This window comes from Panulirus ornatus, chromosome 57 (genome assembly GCF_036320965.1).
Source record: "Panulirus ornatus isolate Po-2019 chromosome 57, ASM3632096v1, whole genome shotgun sequence".
Taxonomy (NCBI): Eukaryota; Metazoa; Arthropoda; class Malacostraca; order Decapoda; family Palinuridae; genus Panulirus; species Panulirus ornatus.
In genome coordinates this window covers 29,653,231-29,674,892 of record NC_092280.1, presented here as the reverse complement: position 1 = coordinate 29,674,892, position 21,662 = coordinate 29,653,231, and the positions used below count along the sequence as shown (strand labels likewise).

The 21,662-nt window shown below is 41.3% G+C and overlaps 1 protein-coding gene across 1 annotated transcript in view; it reads right to left on the bottom strand.

Annotated features, from left to right (window-relative positions):
• CBP (sarcoplasmic calcium-binding protein) overlaps positions 1-21,405 on the bottom strand; it is a 32,410-nt gene extending 11,005 nt beyond the window's left edge. The window contains exons 1-3 of the mRNA XM_071694956.1: positions 21,248-21,405; positions 16,555-16,602; positions 15,731-15,853 (exon numbers count right to left, since the gene is read on the bottom strand). Of these exons, the coding sequence (XP_071551057.1) occupies positions 15,731-15,853; positions 16,555-16,602; positions 21,248-21,346 (270 nt within the window). The 5' untranslated portion in view covers positions 21,347-21,405. The remainder of the gene's footprint in view (positions 1-15,730; positions 15,854-16,554; positions 16,603-21,247) is intronic.
• Positions 21,406-21,662: the final 257 nt, after the last annotated feature.

Sequence of the window (21,662 nt, the reverse complement as noted above, 5' to 3'; positions counted from 1 at the left end):
ATATATATATATATATATATATATATATATATTACGTGGTGAATTTGTACCAATAAGTGTTCCAGGAAAGTATAATTATCTGCCCATATGTGGATGTATGTTGAATTTAATGATTAAGCCAAATTATGTCGCTAATGTCAAACTCAGAAAATGAGTTTTCTCTTAAAAACGTAACTGTTTTGTCCTGAAGTCGGTGTTATTACGTATAATAATCTCAAACGTTAATTTGGTTCTATGAAGAATAAAGCCCTAATAGACGCACCAAAATCTCAGTTCAATAACAGAGTATCGGCATTGGACATAAACACTTTATTTCTGAAACGAGACAATAAATACGTTAGTTCGATATCGAAATGTGAAATTGCTGTAAAATACAACACAATGGAGAAACAGACCGACTCTACCGCTTCAATCTAGACACAGTCATGTGAACAATAAGATTTCGCACTTAAAAATAACATGGTGGAAGCCATCGCGTGAGTCTTAAAACAAGAATGTGAGCAACAAGATACAAAGGATGGATACCAGCCCTTCCTTATTAAGAGAATACGCACTGTCAATACCGTTTCAATAGTAAAACTGGGATACAGTGTGTACACCCATTTCAGTAGTGAAACAAGAAGAAATGTAAACATCAACGCATCAGTACTAAAAGTAAAACATGGGAAAAAAAAAAAAAAGTGGTGTGGGTACTAACACCAGTACTACTGATATATTGAGAAACAAAGGATGAAAACCAACGTTTCCTCAGCTCAGGACCGAAAGCCGAAGACAGGCTCTCTAGTATTCTTTACATTATATATATATATATATATATATATATATATATATATATATATATATATATATATATATATGTGTGTGTGTGTGTGTGTGTGTGTGTTAGCCAAGACGGCACGAGCAACTGAGGCCCTAATCATCGACCAACGCCTAAGGAGGGACGAACATGCGCTCGACCCAGGGCGGTCCTTGATTGCGCCAAGGTAGGGAACGCTAACCGCCACACCATAATAGAGGTCCATTACACACATCAAAATATCTAATGCGGACACTAAAGTTTTCCTCAGAAACATGATGAGAGTCAGGGTCAATCACGAAAGTTTTACACAAGAGACTTTTAACTTGCAGTTAAGATAAATCGTTACCAAGCATTACAAAGTAATGCTGGAGGATCGCATGTATTACTTGTTAAACTACTATTCACGGAAACAGCAATACTCCAACGCCGCAACTGTATCATACGTTGCTGAATCGCATCGTCCTTTTAACCTTCGAAGTTACCTGAAGGTTCAGGAGGTGAGAAATTATCTGCACTTCCTCTGTCAGACCCGCTGCGCAGCACAAAAGTACAATGTGGTGGTCAGCCGGGTGCAGCCCGCTCCACAGCCTCGCATGCACATGTCTTCACCAAAATAGCCGAGGATCAGAACCCCATAATTTGTAGATTACTCCGGACTGAATGACAACTGTTATAATTTTCATCCTATCGCCTTTAGAATGTGAATAACAACGCGGAAAGTATTGCATCTCAGTACTTAAACCATGATTGCTGTTCGGCATCACCTAACAGTCTCAAGAAAAAAAAAATGGAAATTTCAATTAAACCAACTGTATTTTGCTAACAACTACACCCCAGTTCTGGATGTGTGGTATGGCTTGGTGACAGACCTTACACCACTCCCCCAACCACAACACTAGCCGACACCTCCCCAGCACGTCAGATATCTTTTTCATTAATGCAGTCATGCACACCAGAGCCCTGGCTGGACCCACTCTGCCTGATGTACACCAGAGGCCCGATTTTATCGACATTGGTTGCTGGGGTACAGCCTGGCAAAAAAATATTCATATTTGTGTGATATCCGTGCGTATTACAGGCAGAGAGCTTAAGATTCGGGTTGACCAGTCTCTTGTGTGGTCGGTATATGTATATTACAATGAGTTTAGTTTTCACTTGTAATGCCCCGTCTCTTAACCATGTACGTATTATCTCTTAACCAAACTCAAAGGAGGAGATGAACTGCTGGGTTAGCTTTGAGCCGGCTGTCCTATCGAGAAATTGATTCCACGAGATACATGGATCGAAATGCTACCCGCTAAACCACAGAGGCTCATGTTGAAATATGATTGCATGTTTCATAAGAAAATTTTTACTCTTTTGCTGCCTCGTCTTTTCTTTCCATCTTACGTACTACGTCGTTTACTCTTGTTTGTAGTAGATACACACACACCAGCATACGTTTGTGTGATGAAAGCATCAAGCATACACAAAACCAAGTGTGTGACGCAGGAGTTACATTAATATGCTAGACTGATTCGTCATAAACGTTTTCATGATGTTGGTTTGTTTACATAATCGAGACTAACAAGTCGCAAGGTGGCCATGCATTCTACAAGGATCCACTATAGTCATACTTGTACATGCATATATAAATATTTGTATGTACGTACATGCACAAACATATAATTTTTTTAAGGTATACGACAGTCCTAGTCTAGTTCGTGGAAGTCAGAGTAAACTCCGTAACAACGACATAAAAGACAAGAAAATTGTCGTGAGGGAGGCGTTCCCTTAATGGCAATCAACCGACACACAGAACAAGCTAATAGTGGTAACGGCTGATTACATTAGACGTCGCGAAAGCTTGACATAACAAATTTGAAGCGAAAGTTGAAGTCTCACCAGAGTGAATCTCCCTCCAAACATGCACATATACGAATGCAACTACACACAAACACAGAGCAGAAGCGGGTGTATTGAAATGGTTTGGTCACATGGAGAATGAGTGAGGAAAGATTGATAAAGAGGATATATGCGTCAGAAGTGGAGGGAACGAGAAGTAGGAGACCAAATTGGAGGTGGAAGGATGGAGTGATAAAGATTTTGAGCGATCGGGGCCTGAACATAGAGGAGTGTGAAAGGCGTGCAAGGAACTGTGGTATATCGGGGTCGAAGTATTGTCAATGTATTGAACCAGGGCGTGTGAAGCGTCTGGGGTAAACCTTGGAAAGTTTAGTTGGGTCAGGATGTGGAAAGGGAGCCGTGGTTTCGGTGCATTAGACATGACAGAGATTGGGTGTGAACGAATGTGGCCTTTTGTTGTCTTTTCCTAGCGCTACCTCGCACGCATCCGGAGGGAGGGGGGTGCCATTTCATGTGTGGCGGGGTGGTGGCGGGAAAGGATGAAGGCTGCATGTATGAATATGTACAGATGCATATATGTATGTGTATGTATATATATGTATACGTTGAAATGTTTAGGTATTACATGTGAGTGTGTGGGCGTTTGTGTATATACATGTGTAGGTGGGTAGGTTGGGCAATTCTTTTGTGTTTCCTTGCGCTACCTCGCTACCGCGGGAGACAGCGACAAAGTTTAATAAATAAAATTATATATATATATATATATCCTTATGTAAACTTCCCAGACGCAGATGAACTTGTTATAATACTTGAATACTTGGGTAATGCATAGATCAAGAGCAATTTTGAGCAAGAATAAGTTGAAAATGGTTTGGTTTCTAGCATTACACTTAATATTGACATCAGAATACGATACGCCATTTTCGCCTTGTATTCTTTAAGTCACGACAGTGCGCCCTGAAGACTCAATTCTTGGAATTTCACAATAGCCAGTGAAGTGGATATCTTCTTTGTTGAGCTGAAAGATTACAAATCACAGGATTATGAAGTAAGAAAAGCCACATCCTCACAAGTCTATTGAGAAGGATGAGGACCAGCAGCAGGATATTACTCAAGAAGTGTTGGCATTTGTACTCTACCTGATGACGTCTTTCTCACGGATGAAGCAAAGACGGCTATGTCGATTAACACAGTTGTTAATTGGGCTCAAAGAATGCTCATTCCATAGCAACAAAGAGTCTAACATTAGAGGGTGTTGTCCACGGCAAAGAAGAACCCTTAGCTCATGGCAAGAACGGTTGGGTTATCTGAGGCTGTTATTCAGATGGTAATAACCCACGGTAACATTTATCCTACACCGTCGCCTGGGTTTGGGGGAAGGGGTTACGTCTATATCCATGGCACCATCTTTTACTCACAGCCACCAACCATCAGGAGAAGAAAGATATCGGGAAAACAAGCAGCATGACTCGGTGTAGAGAATTCTCTACAATCCTAGTAGGAGAGGGCAACTGGCTCCCCTGGCCGGGTGCAGCCGGGTGAGTTTCGCTGCTTGACAAGTTCGAGGATTACCAGAACATGAGCAGATCTCAGACCAGACACCTCGCCTCACCTCACACCTCCTTATGTTGACAAGATATACAAGTATGAATAATAATAATACTTATAATAATTATTATTATTTTTGGATAAGGGGAAATTTAAATGAGCTAGTTTTTCTTTCAAATTTCGCACAAGTGTACTATAAGTATTACGTAACCCATTAAGCACGAAAATACGTTCCTTGAGCACGACGAAACGAGCCTTGGATATGGTGGTCTAGCCTTTCACTTGACCCTGTGATGTGGTCTGATTTGTATGTATGTATGTCCGTTTCAGTATTTCGTGCAATTTTTTTAACGTGCATGATTCGTCCTTTGACTCCGATATATATCTGTAGCTCACCTTGCCAGAGGCTATGTTAGCTTTTATCATCGCTTGGCTCAGTCTGAACCAAACGTTGCAAGGATGGCCCTTGCACGGCTTCGTCCCTTCTCAAACGTGTGTCTGGGGATCCCAACCACCATCAAAAACGGCCGCTGTTGCTCTGTGTATAATTTCTTCGAATGTGACGTGTTTGCTCTGTGGAAGATTTGCCTCATACTTTGGACTTTAGTTACCCGGTTATGAGTCTGTCATACCACTTTCTATTTTAAGTATACACTTTCCACTAATTTTTGCGATTATGCTTACTGACCACTTCATACTGCACTGTATTGCCAGATGAGCGATGCAGGCTCATGTGAGTGTCTTGTTCTAATACTCACGTAAAACTGGTTGCGTGTGATTGCTGCCACCCGCCAATGAAAACCTCTAGCACTATAGCTTTCCCTGCCATCCATCCATCTTTAGGGACCCAGACTGTTCTGTCTGCTAGTAAACAGAATTCCAAGCCCCTCACTAATATTCCAAAGATTATTGAAAAATATTTCAAGAGTTCTCACCAATACTGTGGTAAAAATACCTCTGCGCCTTGACACGAGAATACTCGACCCTCGCGCCGACCGCGACCAAAATCACGTAGCCCTTCCCTTGAGCCTGCCTCACACGCCATGTTCACACTCCCCGCCAAACCACACCTTCCTCTTCACTAATGGCTTCCTACTAACACGTACCTACATTCACCAAGGGTAAATATTGTACAGTCTGCATCTGATTTGAATGTTTTAGCAAAATTAATTAAATTATGAAGGATAATTGTACACGACAAAACATTGCTATTATAGCTTTATAGTCGTAATAAAATGATGTTAGTTTAAGGCGATTCAAGCCCTTCAAATAACAGCCTAACCAGTAATGCTATTTCTAAATTCAAACTGTTATGAGCTAAGTAACCAGTCACTGTTCTATTAATTGCCACTGTTTCAGGCCATTTTAAAAGCATAGCTGTGACTTCAATACTTTCCTTCGTTCTTAGGTACAGCCTAGCCCGTACTTACGTTTTTACCACTCTTCTTCATCCTAGGTTATAGCCTAGCCACCTACGTGAAATTCAAAAGTTTACAAAATCAGTTCCTCTACCAGTGTGACAAAATATGTTAACAAACACGCGTATATTAACTAAAAGTTGTTCCTTTGACCCACAATAGATATGTCAGCCAATCTAAGTACATGTATATCTGGAGCAAGTGTAAGGTCACCATGTCCTCTGACGGAGGGAGAGAGCTGTTAGGTCAATAAGTGATGCTGTAACTGTGTTGACTGACAAAACGCATGCGGGTGGGGTCAAGGTTTAACCTCGTGGTGCCATCTCCTCACAGTCGTGGCTTGACCTAATAATCTATCAAATCTTATTGTAATCCTTCAAATTCTCTTGAAATAGACGATGTTATTATTAAAGCATTAACGACAACCCTCCTAACAGGTGATCATAGGTTCAGGGCACTCGATCTCTGGCTGGATGGCTGGTATCCTTATGGTTGATAGGTAATGTCCCTTGGCCTCTCTCTCCTCAAGGAATCAAGTGGTGCTCCACGGGATGGCATTAAGATATAAATCTTACGCAGTATCGAGTTTGCTGATCTGTAATATTCTTTGTTCACCGAGGATTTAGAAATCCGCATAAGGTTACATAATCGAATAATTATACAATTCAACTGATGTCGATGTTTCTCTCACATTTTCTCTATTGTCATGGACTGATAAAGACTTAGCCAGATAAAATACAATACCCAATCCCGACTCTTAAATGATCACAGTAACTCAACGTTATTGCGTCTCAATGCCTATGAACAAGAATAAACATAAAGTTACACGTATCTTTCAAGCTCTGCCCCCAACCCTCTTATACACACATGTAAGTAAAGATACTAAATCATATATTAATTCATATCAAGGGTTGTATCTTGGTATGACGTCAGACAGGAATCAGTCTTAAAAGACTAAAGGTTAACAGGTTTAAAAGGATGTATACATTGATGTATATACTGTTTCCTAGAAACCGTATCCTTCTAAATTATTAAACATGATGGAATAAAAAGAAGTAAAAATATTGAGCATACATAACAAGCGCACAGGAGACGTATATATGGCGAGAATAATTTTTTTTTTGGTTCAAGTTTCAATGGACATTGCAGTCCTCGGAGAAATTTAGTTCAAGTGGCCTTATCTTACCTCGCAGTTGCCTGAGAGTGTGCTTGATGTTATTCATCTTCATTTCTTGTCAGCCACCATTTAAATCCTTAACACTCGAAAGCGTTATATATTTTTTTCTTTTGATATATAGGTATTTTAATCCTCCAACGTAGACGGAATCATCATTAGCCACGACAAGTAACTGACAACTGGTTAAGCTTGGGTAACATTATCTCCTTGTAGGCTCGTAAATACTTTTATATAATATTAAAACAAACTGGAGAAATGAAATTTTGTTAAGAGTAACCTCCTGATATGAAACCATATCACTATGCTGTCATGCTCAACGAATTTTTTACAAGCGTTCTTATTAGACGAGTGCAAGTCGTGGTGCAAGATGGGAGAGGCGTTGACATGATGAGTGTGGGATGGGAAACTGATCGAGACGTGGGCATTGGTAAGGGATAGGCTGCCTGTCAGGGTTAGCTACACATTAACCCGCCGGCCTTCACTGGCCCGGCTCGCCTCTAGCACACCTTCCCTTCCTATCATAAACTACTTCAGAGGGTCAACCTTGTTGCACGTCTCTTTAACCACGCCCCCGTTGTCCTTCACTACCATACCTACCGTTATTTTACCTTATCTTAAATAACCAGTGCCAGAACGTATGATTACAAGCTAATTTTTCTTTTCATATGTTTATAATCACGAAATATATAAGAGACGATTTTGAAATGTCTTCAGTACACAGACAATGCTTCTAAGGAACCAATATTTATTTGTAAACCTCAACTTGGTAAAAATGTATTTCAAACCCAGATGAAGCTATTATTCATTATTATAATAATTCACAATTTCTAGTATTTTAAGATTCGAAAAGTTTTTGTCGACGTTTAATATCCCATTACAAATCAGTTATTTTTATTATTATTCCCCTCATAGTTTCTTTTGAACAAACATGAGTAAATTAATGAAAAACAAGCAGTTTTGAAGGACGTACCCCCTGACACACACATACACACAGTGGGCGGTGCCGTCTATCTCACATAACGAGTCCGGTCAGAACAAACCCTAGAGCTGTGTCACCTTAATGTATTTCTGACGTTTCACAAGCGTCCAGCAACAGCTAGCAAGTAAACACCAGCCATGGCGGTCCAGTAGACCTAAGATAGACGCATTAATGTTAGTTGTGCCCGTCTTGCCTCCAATCCTTACCCAACCCAATCTAGTACTTTTTGGCAACAATATTTTATTTATTTTCGTTATCTCTTGGTTGTTAACGTTGACAATAATAGAAGAGATTGGACTGGGAAGGTGTAGTGAAGCATAACAAGAAGTTCCAGCGTTACAAATGTATGGGCGTGGGTTCATTCCAACGCATGTGACTGACTAGTGCCATGGAGATCTGTTTGGTTGTCGTTATAGCAACACATCCGCTTCGACGCCCCACACAGCCCTTACGACGATGATTCAGCAACTTGCTCCGAGTGAGTACCTGCATCTCCTGATACTTTTTGCAACACCGCAACTACACTACCACACCCTGGCAAAACACATCGTCTAACGCCACACCCTACCCACCCACACCAGACCCCGCCACGTGTCGCCACACACACGCCACCACACACCCGTCTGGCCCAAGGGAAGGACAGTCCCCACCCCCACCCCTCACGGCGACCTTGGCGACGGGTGTTACCAACCTTCTGTATGCAAATTCCTAAAGTACCCGACTAAAACCTGAAATTTTTTTGTGTTAGTGGACATCCAGCCTTTAAAGGCATGTTTTAAGAGAGGCATCGGCAGGACCAGACCTCGTGGAGAGCAAAGAACTGTTTATCCTGACCCTACTAACACCATCAACTTGAATGGAGCTTCCATTGTTCTGATATAAATCAACACTTGCGTGTTATTCAGAACTCGTGGCCTGATTATATTTGTACTCTCGAAGGAAATACATTTCTTCCGATTCGTTATTTTCTACTTCTTTCCAATAATTACACCGCGCCATTAAACCGTTAAACCCATCGAATGTTTAATTATAAATGTAAGGCTCATGCCTCTTGCTGCCTCACCTGGAGAATAAAGTGAAAAAACATTTAGTTCTTCACACCTGGGCCGCCATCTCTTGAACATTCTCTGCTAACGTACAGTCTTTTTAATCTCTTATGATGCCCATATTTACCACATCCTCTTCCAGTTTGCGTATATATGCGTATGTTTCACTTCGTACGATTTATATACATCAACCATAATTACTCCTTAAGCCGGAACACGACGATTACAAACCTTAGCACAATATGAACCCGTGAGCAACACCGGCCGACCCTTTCTCACCTGACCCTTAAGGGTTGTAAGGCTCGTCCGTCGTGTTCAAGGGTTCACAGAGCGTTCATTACCCCCCACCCCCCAAGACCACGACAGCTGCGCAAAGCATTTTACACCCCTTCTGTAAGCTCTCCACGCGCATCCTGTTACATAATGCATCATGCCTAACAAACTTGTAATACAGCGCCAGCCTATCCCCTTGGATGATTACCATTATATATATTAAATAATTTCAATATAATCTAACATAATACATAATCTATTAATTCAATATATAATTCAATATAATTTATCAAGGGGTAAGAATATTCCTGAGCCTTTCCAAGATTACTCCGTGTTAGACGTTGGGGTTTCCAAGCCTTAACATTTGTGCTCGTGGACTGTAAACTCGGATTCCGAATTTGTATTTCAGTACATGTACAAGGTCTGTGGCCCATAGCTCTTTGTAACTGATTTACTGCTGTATCCGGGAGGCGAAGACTCGCCTGCATTAGCTACGTGTAAAGTTTCGCTAAGACTAAGCTTAGCAGCTTAGCATACGATCGTGTCATTGACAGCCCGTTCTCGTGTGTCTGTCCACAGGGTGCCATTACTGGCAAAGGTCGGCATTAATTGTAACTGTAATGTAAAGATCTATGAAGTGGACGTGTGTGTTGTGTAAAATGTGATGCATTGCTTCATCCCGAACAATAATTGTTCATCGACACACTTTACGCTGGTAAAATATAATTTAATCATATAATCTTCAGGGTTGCAATGACCGTTCATCAAGGCTCTGTACACTGCAATTATTTCATACATGACTGTTTACCAGCACGTAGCGCCATGCGAAACAACTGTCTGTCGCTCTAACACCCTTCCGTCGGGCAATGACCTTCCTGCAACGCATTAGCTACAGGTGATGGTGAAACCTGCTACAAATAATTACTTTTCCGTTTGTCAGAAGGCAACGCTGTAAGAGATTTTACGACCGTATGGTAACACGGTGAAAGTATAATCCAAATACTGTGTTCGGTGAAAGTCTGATTCCTTCAGTCTTATTCAGTCTTTACTATCATTTTATTCATGAATTACAGAAATATACATCCGAGCTAGGCTTCATCAGCTAGGACCTGAGCTAGGCCTCATCCTCAGCAACCCGTGCTAGGCAGGTATCCTTAGGAACCCGAGCTTGGCCTCGCCCCAGGAAGCCGAGCTTGGCCCCACGATCTAGGATCTCTTTACCAGGAACTCCTGGCAAGAGGTTTGTTTACCTTGTGGGGAACGAGTAGTTTGAGATCCCAACAGCACCAGCTGAATACTCATCGTGATTTAGCTGTTTTGGGTTGGGCTTTCCGAAATAGGATACTAATGGGCTGTTAAACCGTAGTCGAGGCAAGGTCACCCCGAGCTATATCCATTTCGTTACCTATAAAAACACATCTTGTTGGTCGACCAAGCAAGTTTTTACATCGTAGCCGTTACATCCAGACCCACATGCGAAGTCTATATATGCCTGTACCCCTTTGTTGCAATTTGTCGTTATTTTTATCCTTTATTTCGTTTTAATTGTATATTTTTTCTGTAAAAAATTTTTGTTAACTTGTTCTTAAAAGGTATTTATTACCCCATTTTCTCCACATCTCACTCTTTCAAGGAATTATCTGGCTATATTACATTAAAACACGCCTAAGCCCTCGTCCACCGCGAATTGTTGATAAACCCATACTACGCGACCCTCCCACGCCATTTGCCAAACCTGAACAGGATTATAATCTTAGCCTCTTCATCACACGTAACTTACGCATGCACGAACCACTCAGGTTCAAGCGAATAAGTTCGAATCCTACATCCGGCAGTCAGTCCACAGTCAATGCAGCTGTTCATCCATCCATAAGGATTGGTCGATAAAATTAGTACCACGCACGATCTCACTGCATTATACATGGGCCAATATTGAGGTGCCAGGAAAGCATGTTAACCGTGGTTGCAGGGTACTGGATCCGTTAGTTTTATGGTTTGAACGCCTTTTTTACCTTCATCCCATGATGGGCAGGGGCGCGCGTTAAGCTATCATCAGGTACAACAATGTTCATATGATCAACCCCTATGTGGGTGGTTTATCATCTGTACCCGTACCACACGCTTAGTTTGTCTAATGCTGTTAATAAAGGATGCGTTTGGCGATTCCATCAGCACCAATCAAAGAGGAAGTATATATTGATGTGTAGTTACTGGTAAGTCAGCAACAATACACCTCGAAAAAACGAACAAAAATGGCTCTAATCATAACATCTGAAAGAAAATCAAGCAAATGAACACATGCATCAGCACCCTCCACTGGTGACGAACACCAACATAGTGTTATTATCGTTATTCACTGGCGGTGGCACGGGGGTCAGCCCCTCCACTTTGAAATACAGAAGGGGTTTAGCCCCCCCCATTTTGTATACACTTACATGTATAGAGCTACAGTCTGCTGTATCATCGTCTTCAGATTTTGCTCTAGTGAGCCCCCTCCCCCACTCCCCACTTTTTAGAAGCTGCCGCCGTCTCTGTTATTATTATGCATTTCTCGTGCGAGGCTCTCACCTGACATTACTACTGGCTGGACACACACATACGCTATGTACCACAAGACATCTGGCAGTGTACTACATGTGAGGCTGGTAAAAGAAAATGAAATGGATCTTCAGCCAAGAGTAAAGACTACTTCGATGGACAGAACTTAATGGAAGGGAACAAAGGACGCGTAATAGGGAAGCCTTCTTGAATGAGTTGAGGTCGCTAGTGGCGTGCCGCAAGGTTCCGTCCAGACTGGTCCTCCGTGCGAGGATTAAATCAACTTGCAAGATCACGTATAAAGACTCCAGTGATAGTCTGATACATGGGTGATTAAATTCAACATGAGTACATACAAGGTAATGAGGATGGGACTCAGTAAAAGAAATTGTAAATAATGTGTAGCTGAAAGAATGTGCGTATGAGGGAGACTTAGAAGCAAACATCGTTTATAACCTGTCGCAAGAATACCCTTGGAGAACAACAAAGAAGACCAGACCAACTGCCTGCTAGGTAATATCTGAGTAGCATACAAGTCTAAGGACAAAGAAAAAATCAGAAAGCTGCTTACGCCCTTCCTACGACCAAAACTAAGGTGATTCTCAAGTTTGATCACCGTAACAAAAATGGCACAGAGTTGCCAGAGAAGGCCCAGAGGAAAGCAAGAAAGATGCTTACAGAAGTAAGAGAACTGAATTACAGAGGACGGCTGGAGGCTTTAAATTTGCTCATCATGGGAGACGAGTGAAGAGTGACTTGATCATAGCTTTTAAGATTTTAAACCAGATTGATACGCAGACAATGTACAGTTGTCCGGAAAATGTAAGGCTAGACCAACAGTAAGACATGAAATCATGCAAGAAAATTGTTGAAAGAGATGTACATAAGAAGGGGACGGATTGAATGAGGTTACAGTGAATGTGGACAGCATACATAAGTTTAAAAAGTCGTAACGATCGTAGAGAATGTTCTGGGGATGGGGCCCTACGAGTGTGAAAACCCTCTCCCCGTACGGTACAGATAGGTAATTACACGAACACGCACTGGTAAGTTAATGATACTAACGAAGACAAAATCACAATGTTGCTGGTGAAGTAACGTAAGCCGGTACACAGCAACGTAAAAGCAGAAATCCAGCGGCATTTTCCTCAATAATATGGCAACATTAAGACAGCCCAGTACTTTCATTTACTTCACCATATATGTACTAGCAACGCTGAACATTCGAAAATTAGAGTTTTCCCCTGAATCCACCGCACTGATACATAATAAACGGTACACAACAGAATCATATGATACGAACTTTATTTTTGATGACCTCAGAACGTCCACCAAGTTGCCATCGTCACAACCTAAAATAGAGAGAGAGAGAGAGAGAGAGAGAGAGAGAGAGAGAGAGAGAGAGAGAGAGAGAGAGAGAGAGAGAGAGAGATGGCTTTCATCATTCCCTGAATGGCGTCTCTCACGCTGTGTGCCAGAACGTGTCAGGTGATCGGCTCCCATGAGCTGGCTTCACATGACCTCGTGTGCGTGCGTGTGTGCGTGGAGACTTGATGCCCAGCTTGTGCCACTGACACACTTCTCAGGGTCATGACGTTCGTGTGTATTTTGTTTCTCAATGATAAAACCTAACGTTCTCCAGGACCAAGTTGCACTCCGCATCAGGAAGCCTAGTCGTTGGATGTACTGACATTTTTAGTTTTAATTCTATACTGACATGGGTGAGGTAAGCAGCAGGTGACGAGAGACAGGGTTAATGTCATAATAAGTCACATATGTAAGTACGATATGCATTGATATCTAAAGCAAGGGACCTCAGAGCGTGGCAAATTTTGCAAAATATAGCGCGTGAGAACCTTTTCCTGCAGCCCGCACCAGCCGATGTTACGTATATGTATGGGACTTTTGATACGTATTACATTCATTGTTTCACATACTGTATGACTATAACCTTTAAGAAAATGTGGGGTAGGTATCCGGACCTACCCCCTCCCAACACATAACCACCTTATCATAACTACCCCGAACTATGGATACCCGCGAACTGAAATGTCGCCTGACTAACGCCGTCACGAAAAAGGTTTATTTTCACAATCCTTTCAGTATGCGGCCCGTCATCAAGGCCAGACAACCCTTTCCCTGCACGAACTCTGGAAGCTCCTGGGGGGAATTTGTACACTACTCGCATCAAAACAATGACAATGATTATCTTGACGCTTCCTTTCTTCCTCAAACACAGATACTTTACTTTCCCGTCTAAAACTGACGATAGATTCTGACTACCTGGGAGAAGTGTGTATAATCAGTAAACTGAACCTATCATCTCCAAACCTCGATAATACTCCTAACCCTTAACATTCTCCTAACCTATCCCCACCACACCCCGAGTGACTTGCCAGAACACCTTCAACCAGTATACCTCCTTAGCTTAACCTTACATCACGCAGCAACAAGCACCGAAACTTTCTACTGCCTGAAGGTCTAATTCACAATTTTGCCTTGCAGTTTCATATTATATATATATATATATATATATATATATATATATATATATATATATATATATATATATATATATATATATATATGGATCCCGCCAAGCCATTTATGATCACACCTGAACATGGTTCGTGTGTGACTGTGAGCCCACTGTACAAACTCTTCCATATGTACGTAAAGACATCCTAACAATGGACGAAAACATCAAACCTGCCGTCTTTATATAAGTTCCCAGCACGAGAAACTGAGACACTAATATTAACAACACAGCTTGATTATAAAAGTAAAATGCGCATACTTAGTGGGTAACTGAACAAAAGGTATTCCAAGTGCTTACCTGATGTAGTGATGGTTAACTCAACATCATCAGTTCCAAGCGTCGAAAACATTTCTTAACATTTCGAGGTCTGAGCAATTTCAATTTCAGTTCACACGTTGCAACTAGTGCCAGTAAAATGGACTAGAAAATCATAAGTGCCTTGATACTAATGAAATTTCTTGAACCCCAACTCTCACACTAACGCCTCTGAGAATTGTCTGGACTTGACAACGTCTGGTGGTGTCAGCAAGTTTTTTGCGCACTCCATGACACGTTTCTACTTTCTTGATCTCCTGATAAATTTTGCAAAAAATATATTTGGGGTCCTATGAGACGTCATCTATTAAAAATTCATCATGGCTGGGGTTATGTGAAATGCTCTGCAATCTTGATAATTGCACAGCAAAATAATTTAGATATATAGAAGAATTTTCATTATAGTTTGTGAGAAATATCACCATGTGGATTAATGGATGTAACAGTTATCTACACCTCGTACGTTGACCCTGATCACAGAGCACCACCGTAAGCATGAAACTGATGTACAGAGGAATATAGGGTAATGATTTAACTTCCCTGCGCCATATCATTTATTGATTAAATGGTTTCTCCATTGATCCTATAGATCTGCTAATCATCAATATTCCTACATATTTAGATGGGTGAAAGAGAAGCGTAAAATGATTTAGATGGATGAAAGAAAAGCGCAAAATATGCAACTTTTGGTTACGTTGGGTCGAGTTAGGTCAAGTTAGGCAATGCCAGCAATACTACTTCTCAAGCTAACTAAACCTGATCTTGCTTATTTTGTGAGGGAATATATATCTATTATCAAACGCCCTAAAACATCGCTAGCTGTAAGAAATTCCCTTGTGTTGATTTATCGGAAAATAATGTAAGGAAACTATAATGAAAGGATAAAAAGAATATGTAAACTTTGTGACAGCTTCTATTTGTGCTTGACTAATGGTAGTGTCACAGGATAGTAGTCAGTGTTGCTGAGTCCAGATTATGTTTCCTTGATCCATTCATCAGTTTAGTTTAGGTTTCTGCACACTTGCTTGTTGCTGCACGACACTGAACGCCGCTAACCTTTTACAATTATTCCTCCAGCGAATTCTAAGGTCAAAAGGATTTCAGTGTCATCAGTGTAATGTTGATCATGTTTACCAATCAGCAGTATAAAAGCGTGCTATCTATTAAATGGTAGTTAATGTTAAAAACAAAAGTATTGGACCAGTTTTTATTGTATTGAACCACTATCAAAACTTCACCGAAATGGTACTCACCAACTTGTTACGCTTGCGACGGTCCTCCGAATCCGATGAATCGGAGGAGGAGGAGGAGGAGGACCTGGCGTGCCTGCGCGCACTGGCCCTCTTGCTGTACTTGCGCACCCCAGACACCCGACTCTGGCCAAGCAAGCACAATACAGGTATTAGGACAAACGGAAGTCTACTCTCAAAGCTATATAGCTATACCTAGATTACATTCCGGTATAATCACTTTACAGCAGAACCCAATGTATTGCTGATTTAAAGGCATATGTCACGTTTACGATTTTGAATTCATTTTTGTGAAAGTATGGCACTTCATTTTCAAGTTCAAACAATGAAAATTACAGCTATGATGTACTGACGACTCAAGTATGTATACCACAAATTAGACTAACATTGGTCATTAGATACAGTACATTAACAAACTAATTTAGTAAAACAACAAGAGGCTAATAACTTCTCAAACTTTTCCCCAATAATGATAACAGTAGCTGATAACAGTAATAAAGTAGCGTTATCATAGTTCAACTGATTGGAGAGGTCCCCTCCCTCGCTGTTAAAGGCCCTATATTTCTTACACTAATAGGAGTACTTCCAAGCTACCTCTGGTACTTACCTTCATTTTTTCAACTACTGGGGTTACCTTCCTTCGCTCACCGTCTGAAGTACTTTCCTTCTTTCGCTCTACTTGAGGTACTTTCCTTCCTTTCCTATCTACCTTAAGTATTTCATTTCCTTCCACAGCTACTCGGGTTACTTCCTTAGCTACATAGGGTACTCTCTACCTGTCAACTATTGCTACTCTGCTACAAGAGGTACTTCTCATCTGTCCTCACCTGCACAGGAGCGACGCACAAACCCGTCCGGCGATCCACCTCGGCAACCTGTAAAGTAATAGATCATGTCAGAGTAATCCATCACCCTGAGTAGCTATCATGGTGGAGATAACTACAGTGACAGCTGTGATGATTTATAATGACCCTTGTGATGATTTATGTGGTACTGACGATCGTGGTACATGGAAGTACATGAGGATAAGTAACAGAAAACTTGATGGTCACTGGCGCTGTCATCTGCTGAAGGACAGTGATAGTAATCCTAAATTCTTAAATTTCACAAAGACGGAGATAGGCTAGTAAAGCACGCGGTGAATATGAGAGCTGAAGGCAACGATAACGAAGACAAAACTTTTAATGTGAATATTAAAACTTGCAATACTGCTAATAATGAATGATGGTCAGCTGGAACGTAACACAAATATTTGACAATAACTACGATCTTCTAATCAATGGAACAAGAAACTGAATTCCGTGCAAAATGTCCAAAGCATCGCCATCGACACATTTGATCTTCTCTGGCGTGGTTATCATGCATCACATAACAAAACCTCACAACATGCAGTTCATCCATGTATTCAAACTCGTCACTAAATAAAAAAAAATGCACAAACTCTCTAACGGACAGCAATTTCACGAACTAATAGCGAATTTATAGTCACATTTCGTCATTCTGTTAAGCGTTGTATATAGAAAACTTGCTCGAATACCGACCTTATTGTAAATACACGAAAAATATCATTTGATGAACAGCGTATTAGAATATCTACAATTCCTACACAACACATCCTTCCAAAATTATCTAGGACACTCAGTCACACACTTGCTGACCTGTGCTAAGATTGAGAATAAGGAGAATTAGGGGGAAAAAAACGCAAAAATTGAAAATAATGTATCAAACAACTCACACAGTATCTGCTGTGCTTCCTCATAAACCTCCTTGGCGGAAAAAAATGTAAATGATATGTTTGTCCAAGGCTGAACTTTATACTAGAAAGGTGACGAAACGCGTACGATCACAGCATTCAATCTTTACCTTAGAGAAAGTGTTGTATCATTCCGCAGACAACAGGTATCAGGGTCAGTGGGCGATGGAACAATGGTGTGAAGTTCTTGACACCGAGTCAAAATGAGTGTCACTGAAAATGTAATGTCCAGGCAGAGCCTCACTGAGGGTTCTGTCACCATCCTACATTTTGTATTTTCCTGACCTTTTCTTGATCATAACGCTCTTAAGAATCTTCCAAGAAACTCCTCCCAATTCTTCATCTCCCCATCAAATCAACATTCCCAAGCACCACACATCAAACTCTTACTTAAATTCATCTTCTAAAACCCATCCCAGTCACTCAGCACATCGAGAACCCTCCGACAAACCCGTCTGATATTCAGGTCCATCAATTCATCTGGTTAACAATGTGAAGAAAAACATTCGTGCCTTTATCTTCAGCTACCTGGACCCTCCTTTCTACAGTACGAGCGAGGCTAGGCTGTAAACCTCCCCAAGTACAATGCACCGATGAACGCCAGTAGGTAGTAGAATACATATCACTGATGACGGTGCATGTCGCCAGCAGAGCAACGTGCTTTTTTTTTTATTTTAATGTACTGTTGTTGTTGCTGTGCGTCTCCTTTGTTTTTATGATGAACCTGAGATGCTTTTGTTTGTACGAGTACTTTTTTTTTTTTCCAAAGCAAGTCTACTGCTGCGGGCAATGAATCTCCTGATGTACTTTTGTCTTTCGGTGAGTCCTCTGCCATGCGTTTTTGTTGCGTATCTGCTAATGTGTTTTTGTTGTGGAGAGTTCAGACCGGGAGAGAATACTGTTGGGGATGATGAAAGAAGATTGATGCTGTGTTTGCGTGAGAGAGAGAGAGAGAGAGAGAGAGAGAGAGAGAGAGAGAGAGAGAGAGAGAGAGAGAGAGAGAGAGAGAGAGAGTACGGTGGCAACACTAGACCACTGAAATCCTGCCCGGTGCGGTTGACCTCTTTCCTCACTGGACTCCGCCTTCAGCATCGCTGCCACCTTCCTGTCTCACCACAGCTTTCAGAACAATTGTCATCTTCCTGTTTTAAGACTGCCTTCAGCATAGCAAACACCTTCCTGTTTTGAGACAGCTTCAGCATAGCTAACACCTTCCTGTCTTAAGAGGGCCTTCAGCAAGGCTATCATCTTTGCACCCTAACACAGGATACAGGAATTTCATGATGAAATAATAGTACACTAAACAGTTGCTCCCCTACACCAAACTCAAGCTAGCGCCCATAAAGCAAGGGTAGTTTCCTAATCGAATCCAAACTAGACATAATCTACGTTTGAATGATCAAACTTCTATTCCAGAACTGTTCTTTAAAGTCAACTTTAATTCCCGATATCTTCATATAAAAACAAAATCTGAGAACGTTTTCTCTTCCTGAGATCGAACAACAGGCTATTATTCATGTAGGAAGGTAACTTTCTAAAGATGTTTGCGCCAACAGTGAACACTACTTTCAAAGACGTTAATGGTATGTACTCAGCGACATATGTGTGTGCTTTGAGTACAGTGAGAAGCTTGTGTGTCATAGCGAGATAAACGTGTGTTTATAGTGAGTCAGCCAGGCAGTTGGTCGCGGTGGCTTGGCCTCTCTCAATCTGGTTTGTTTGGTGTTCTCGAGCTGCTTTGACCCTGCCCTCCATATGTACGTCTATCCGCCTGTCTCTACCAAGATCCTTCCCTTTAGTTTGTGTCTTTCTGCATTTATCTCAAACAGGATCCCGCTACTCAACCTCCCTCCTTCCCTCTCTCCCTTTTTATCTCTCATACACCATTTCATCTCTTCACAGAATCTCACCAAATCTATAAATCCAATAACAATTCAAACATGTACAAACATCTTGTTCATGCAGTTCGGGGTAGTGACCCATGCCCGCAAGGACGCGTGGGCCCCAACCAGACACCAGGGCACACTTAACACACCCACAACTCACTACCACATCTCAGCCAGCCACCATACGGTCCCAAGCACGCCGAACCTTTCACCACATCATTCCTCACTTAGGTTGCGATTCACATTTGAAGAATATATGAAAAATTAGCATCTGATAGAGAACATGCCCACCAACCTCAAATTACAGTATGGAAAGAAAAAAATCTTTTTATATTTGAGCTCTTATATGAGGCAGGCTTTAAATGTTTCAAGAATCATCATTGTTTGGCATAAAAAATAACGCTCCATATTGAGCATTTTCAATGTCTTCAGAACAAACCACATTAAGCTTTATATAATTTAATTCTGCCATCCTATACCACAGTGGACTGCATGTCGATCGAAATTTCCACCATGGTTGTGATTGCCTTTATCTATATAGTATACGTAAGATCAATCAATAACTTATCACTTTGCTATTCAAATGAGAATAATCATTCAGTATACATATCTTGTTACTTACTATTTAACTACGTTATTTAGCATACTATAATCATATCCGGCTTAGTTATGCTTGTCTGTACATATATATGATTCCACTAGTATTGGCTTAGTACCTCACAACTCAAATTTTTGTTTAGAACGGACTTAGTTGTACGTCAGCCCTTTGTCCTTGCTGCCCTACTTTCACGGTGTTGTAACTACTTATAACCTTTCTATCCATGAACGATGGTTTGGTTATTACACACAACTTGGTTTTCCAGGAAAATACTTATCAAATGTATATCAAGTCGATTATCTGTACATACTAGTTACTCTAATATTACGGACTGGCTATCCGGTGTTCAACATTTGGTTATTCATTAGACATACACATCTTAGTTTCCGCAGCGGTTACTGTAGCATGGAGAGCAAGCTAAACAGTATTAACCGATTTGTTTGGTCAGAAGAGAGTGACATTATACACAGGCACCGTACTAGGCTTTCTGCTGAACGTCTTATTCGATTCACGTAGGTCGTTTTCATCTGTCTGCCATTGTGTTCGAGGATCAGAGACGAGGTTGCAATGCATATCACTTTCAGACAACTGGACGAGTGTGTCGTTTGGCTTGCCGGTGGCTCCGAACTTCGATAAAAACTAGCCTAGCACCTGTTGAAATCTCATCGGTATGCTATGAAGTCAATCATGTATTCATGAATGAAATGTAGAATACTCTGTTTTGTGATGATAATATATTTTTCAATGCAATGCCACCGAAGGTAAACGTCTTAAAATATGGGTAGTATGAAGAGATCCTTTAGTTTTCCATCAAAACCGAAATCATAACCTCCTAGCTCACATATTCCCCGGGCGCGTTTCCAACATCAAAGACCGTACGTTCTTGTTGCCGGATGTCATGACGTTCAGACAACTGTAACTCATGTACCTCCTCCTGTGCCCAACTGTCAACACCATGGTTGTCTGTCAACTTGCTCGTGCCACTGACTGCAGCATCACAGCCGCCTGGCAACAGGTGAGCACTTCAAAATGTCACTAGTCAAGTGTCTAGCATCACCAAAACGTCTAACAGACAATTTTGGCCATTTCAGCAAATTCATCCAATTCAAATCCGAAAATACTACGTCCAGTATCCTTCCCAAGAATAACACAAGCACTCCTATGTTGATTAAGTGTGATTTTGCACGTTTTACTTTCGCGTTCCACTTGAGCTTAAAATATCCATATTTTCGTGAGGAAATAACACGCTAACACTCTCCCGAAACTTCTACTAAGTCATGTACCTTAGTGACATCGCCTGCCATAGCCGCCATGGGAAAGACCACCCTGTTTAGGGCCTGACGGCTCCTGAGAGCTGACGATACACAACGAGACAAGGACATGGTTACCAGGGCACAGTCAAACGGTCTACTGAGGCTTCACAGGTCTCACACTGGCGAATAGCCTATTGAGTCGCTGCCGCCCTCCCTAACGCGAACATCCTCACGAAAAGTGGGTACCCTCGTTTGTGCAGATGAATTTTATTCTTCTCCCTGATTCACGTGTATGGAAAGGGGTGAAATTTAATTGCATGTTTAACTGTATTTAAATAATACCCGTGCTTAACGCAGGGTTGGTGTTAATGGAAGGTGTTGTTAGATTAAGAGGCGGATTGGCAAATGGTTGCGGGGGGTCGCCAGAGAGAAATATTCCTTTGAT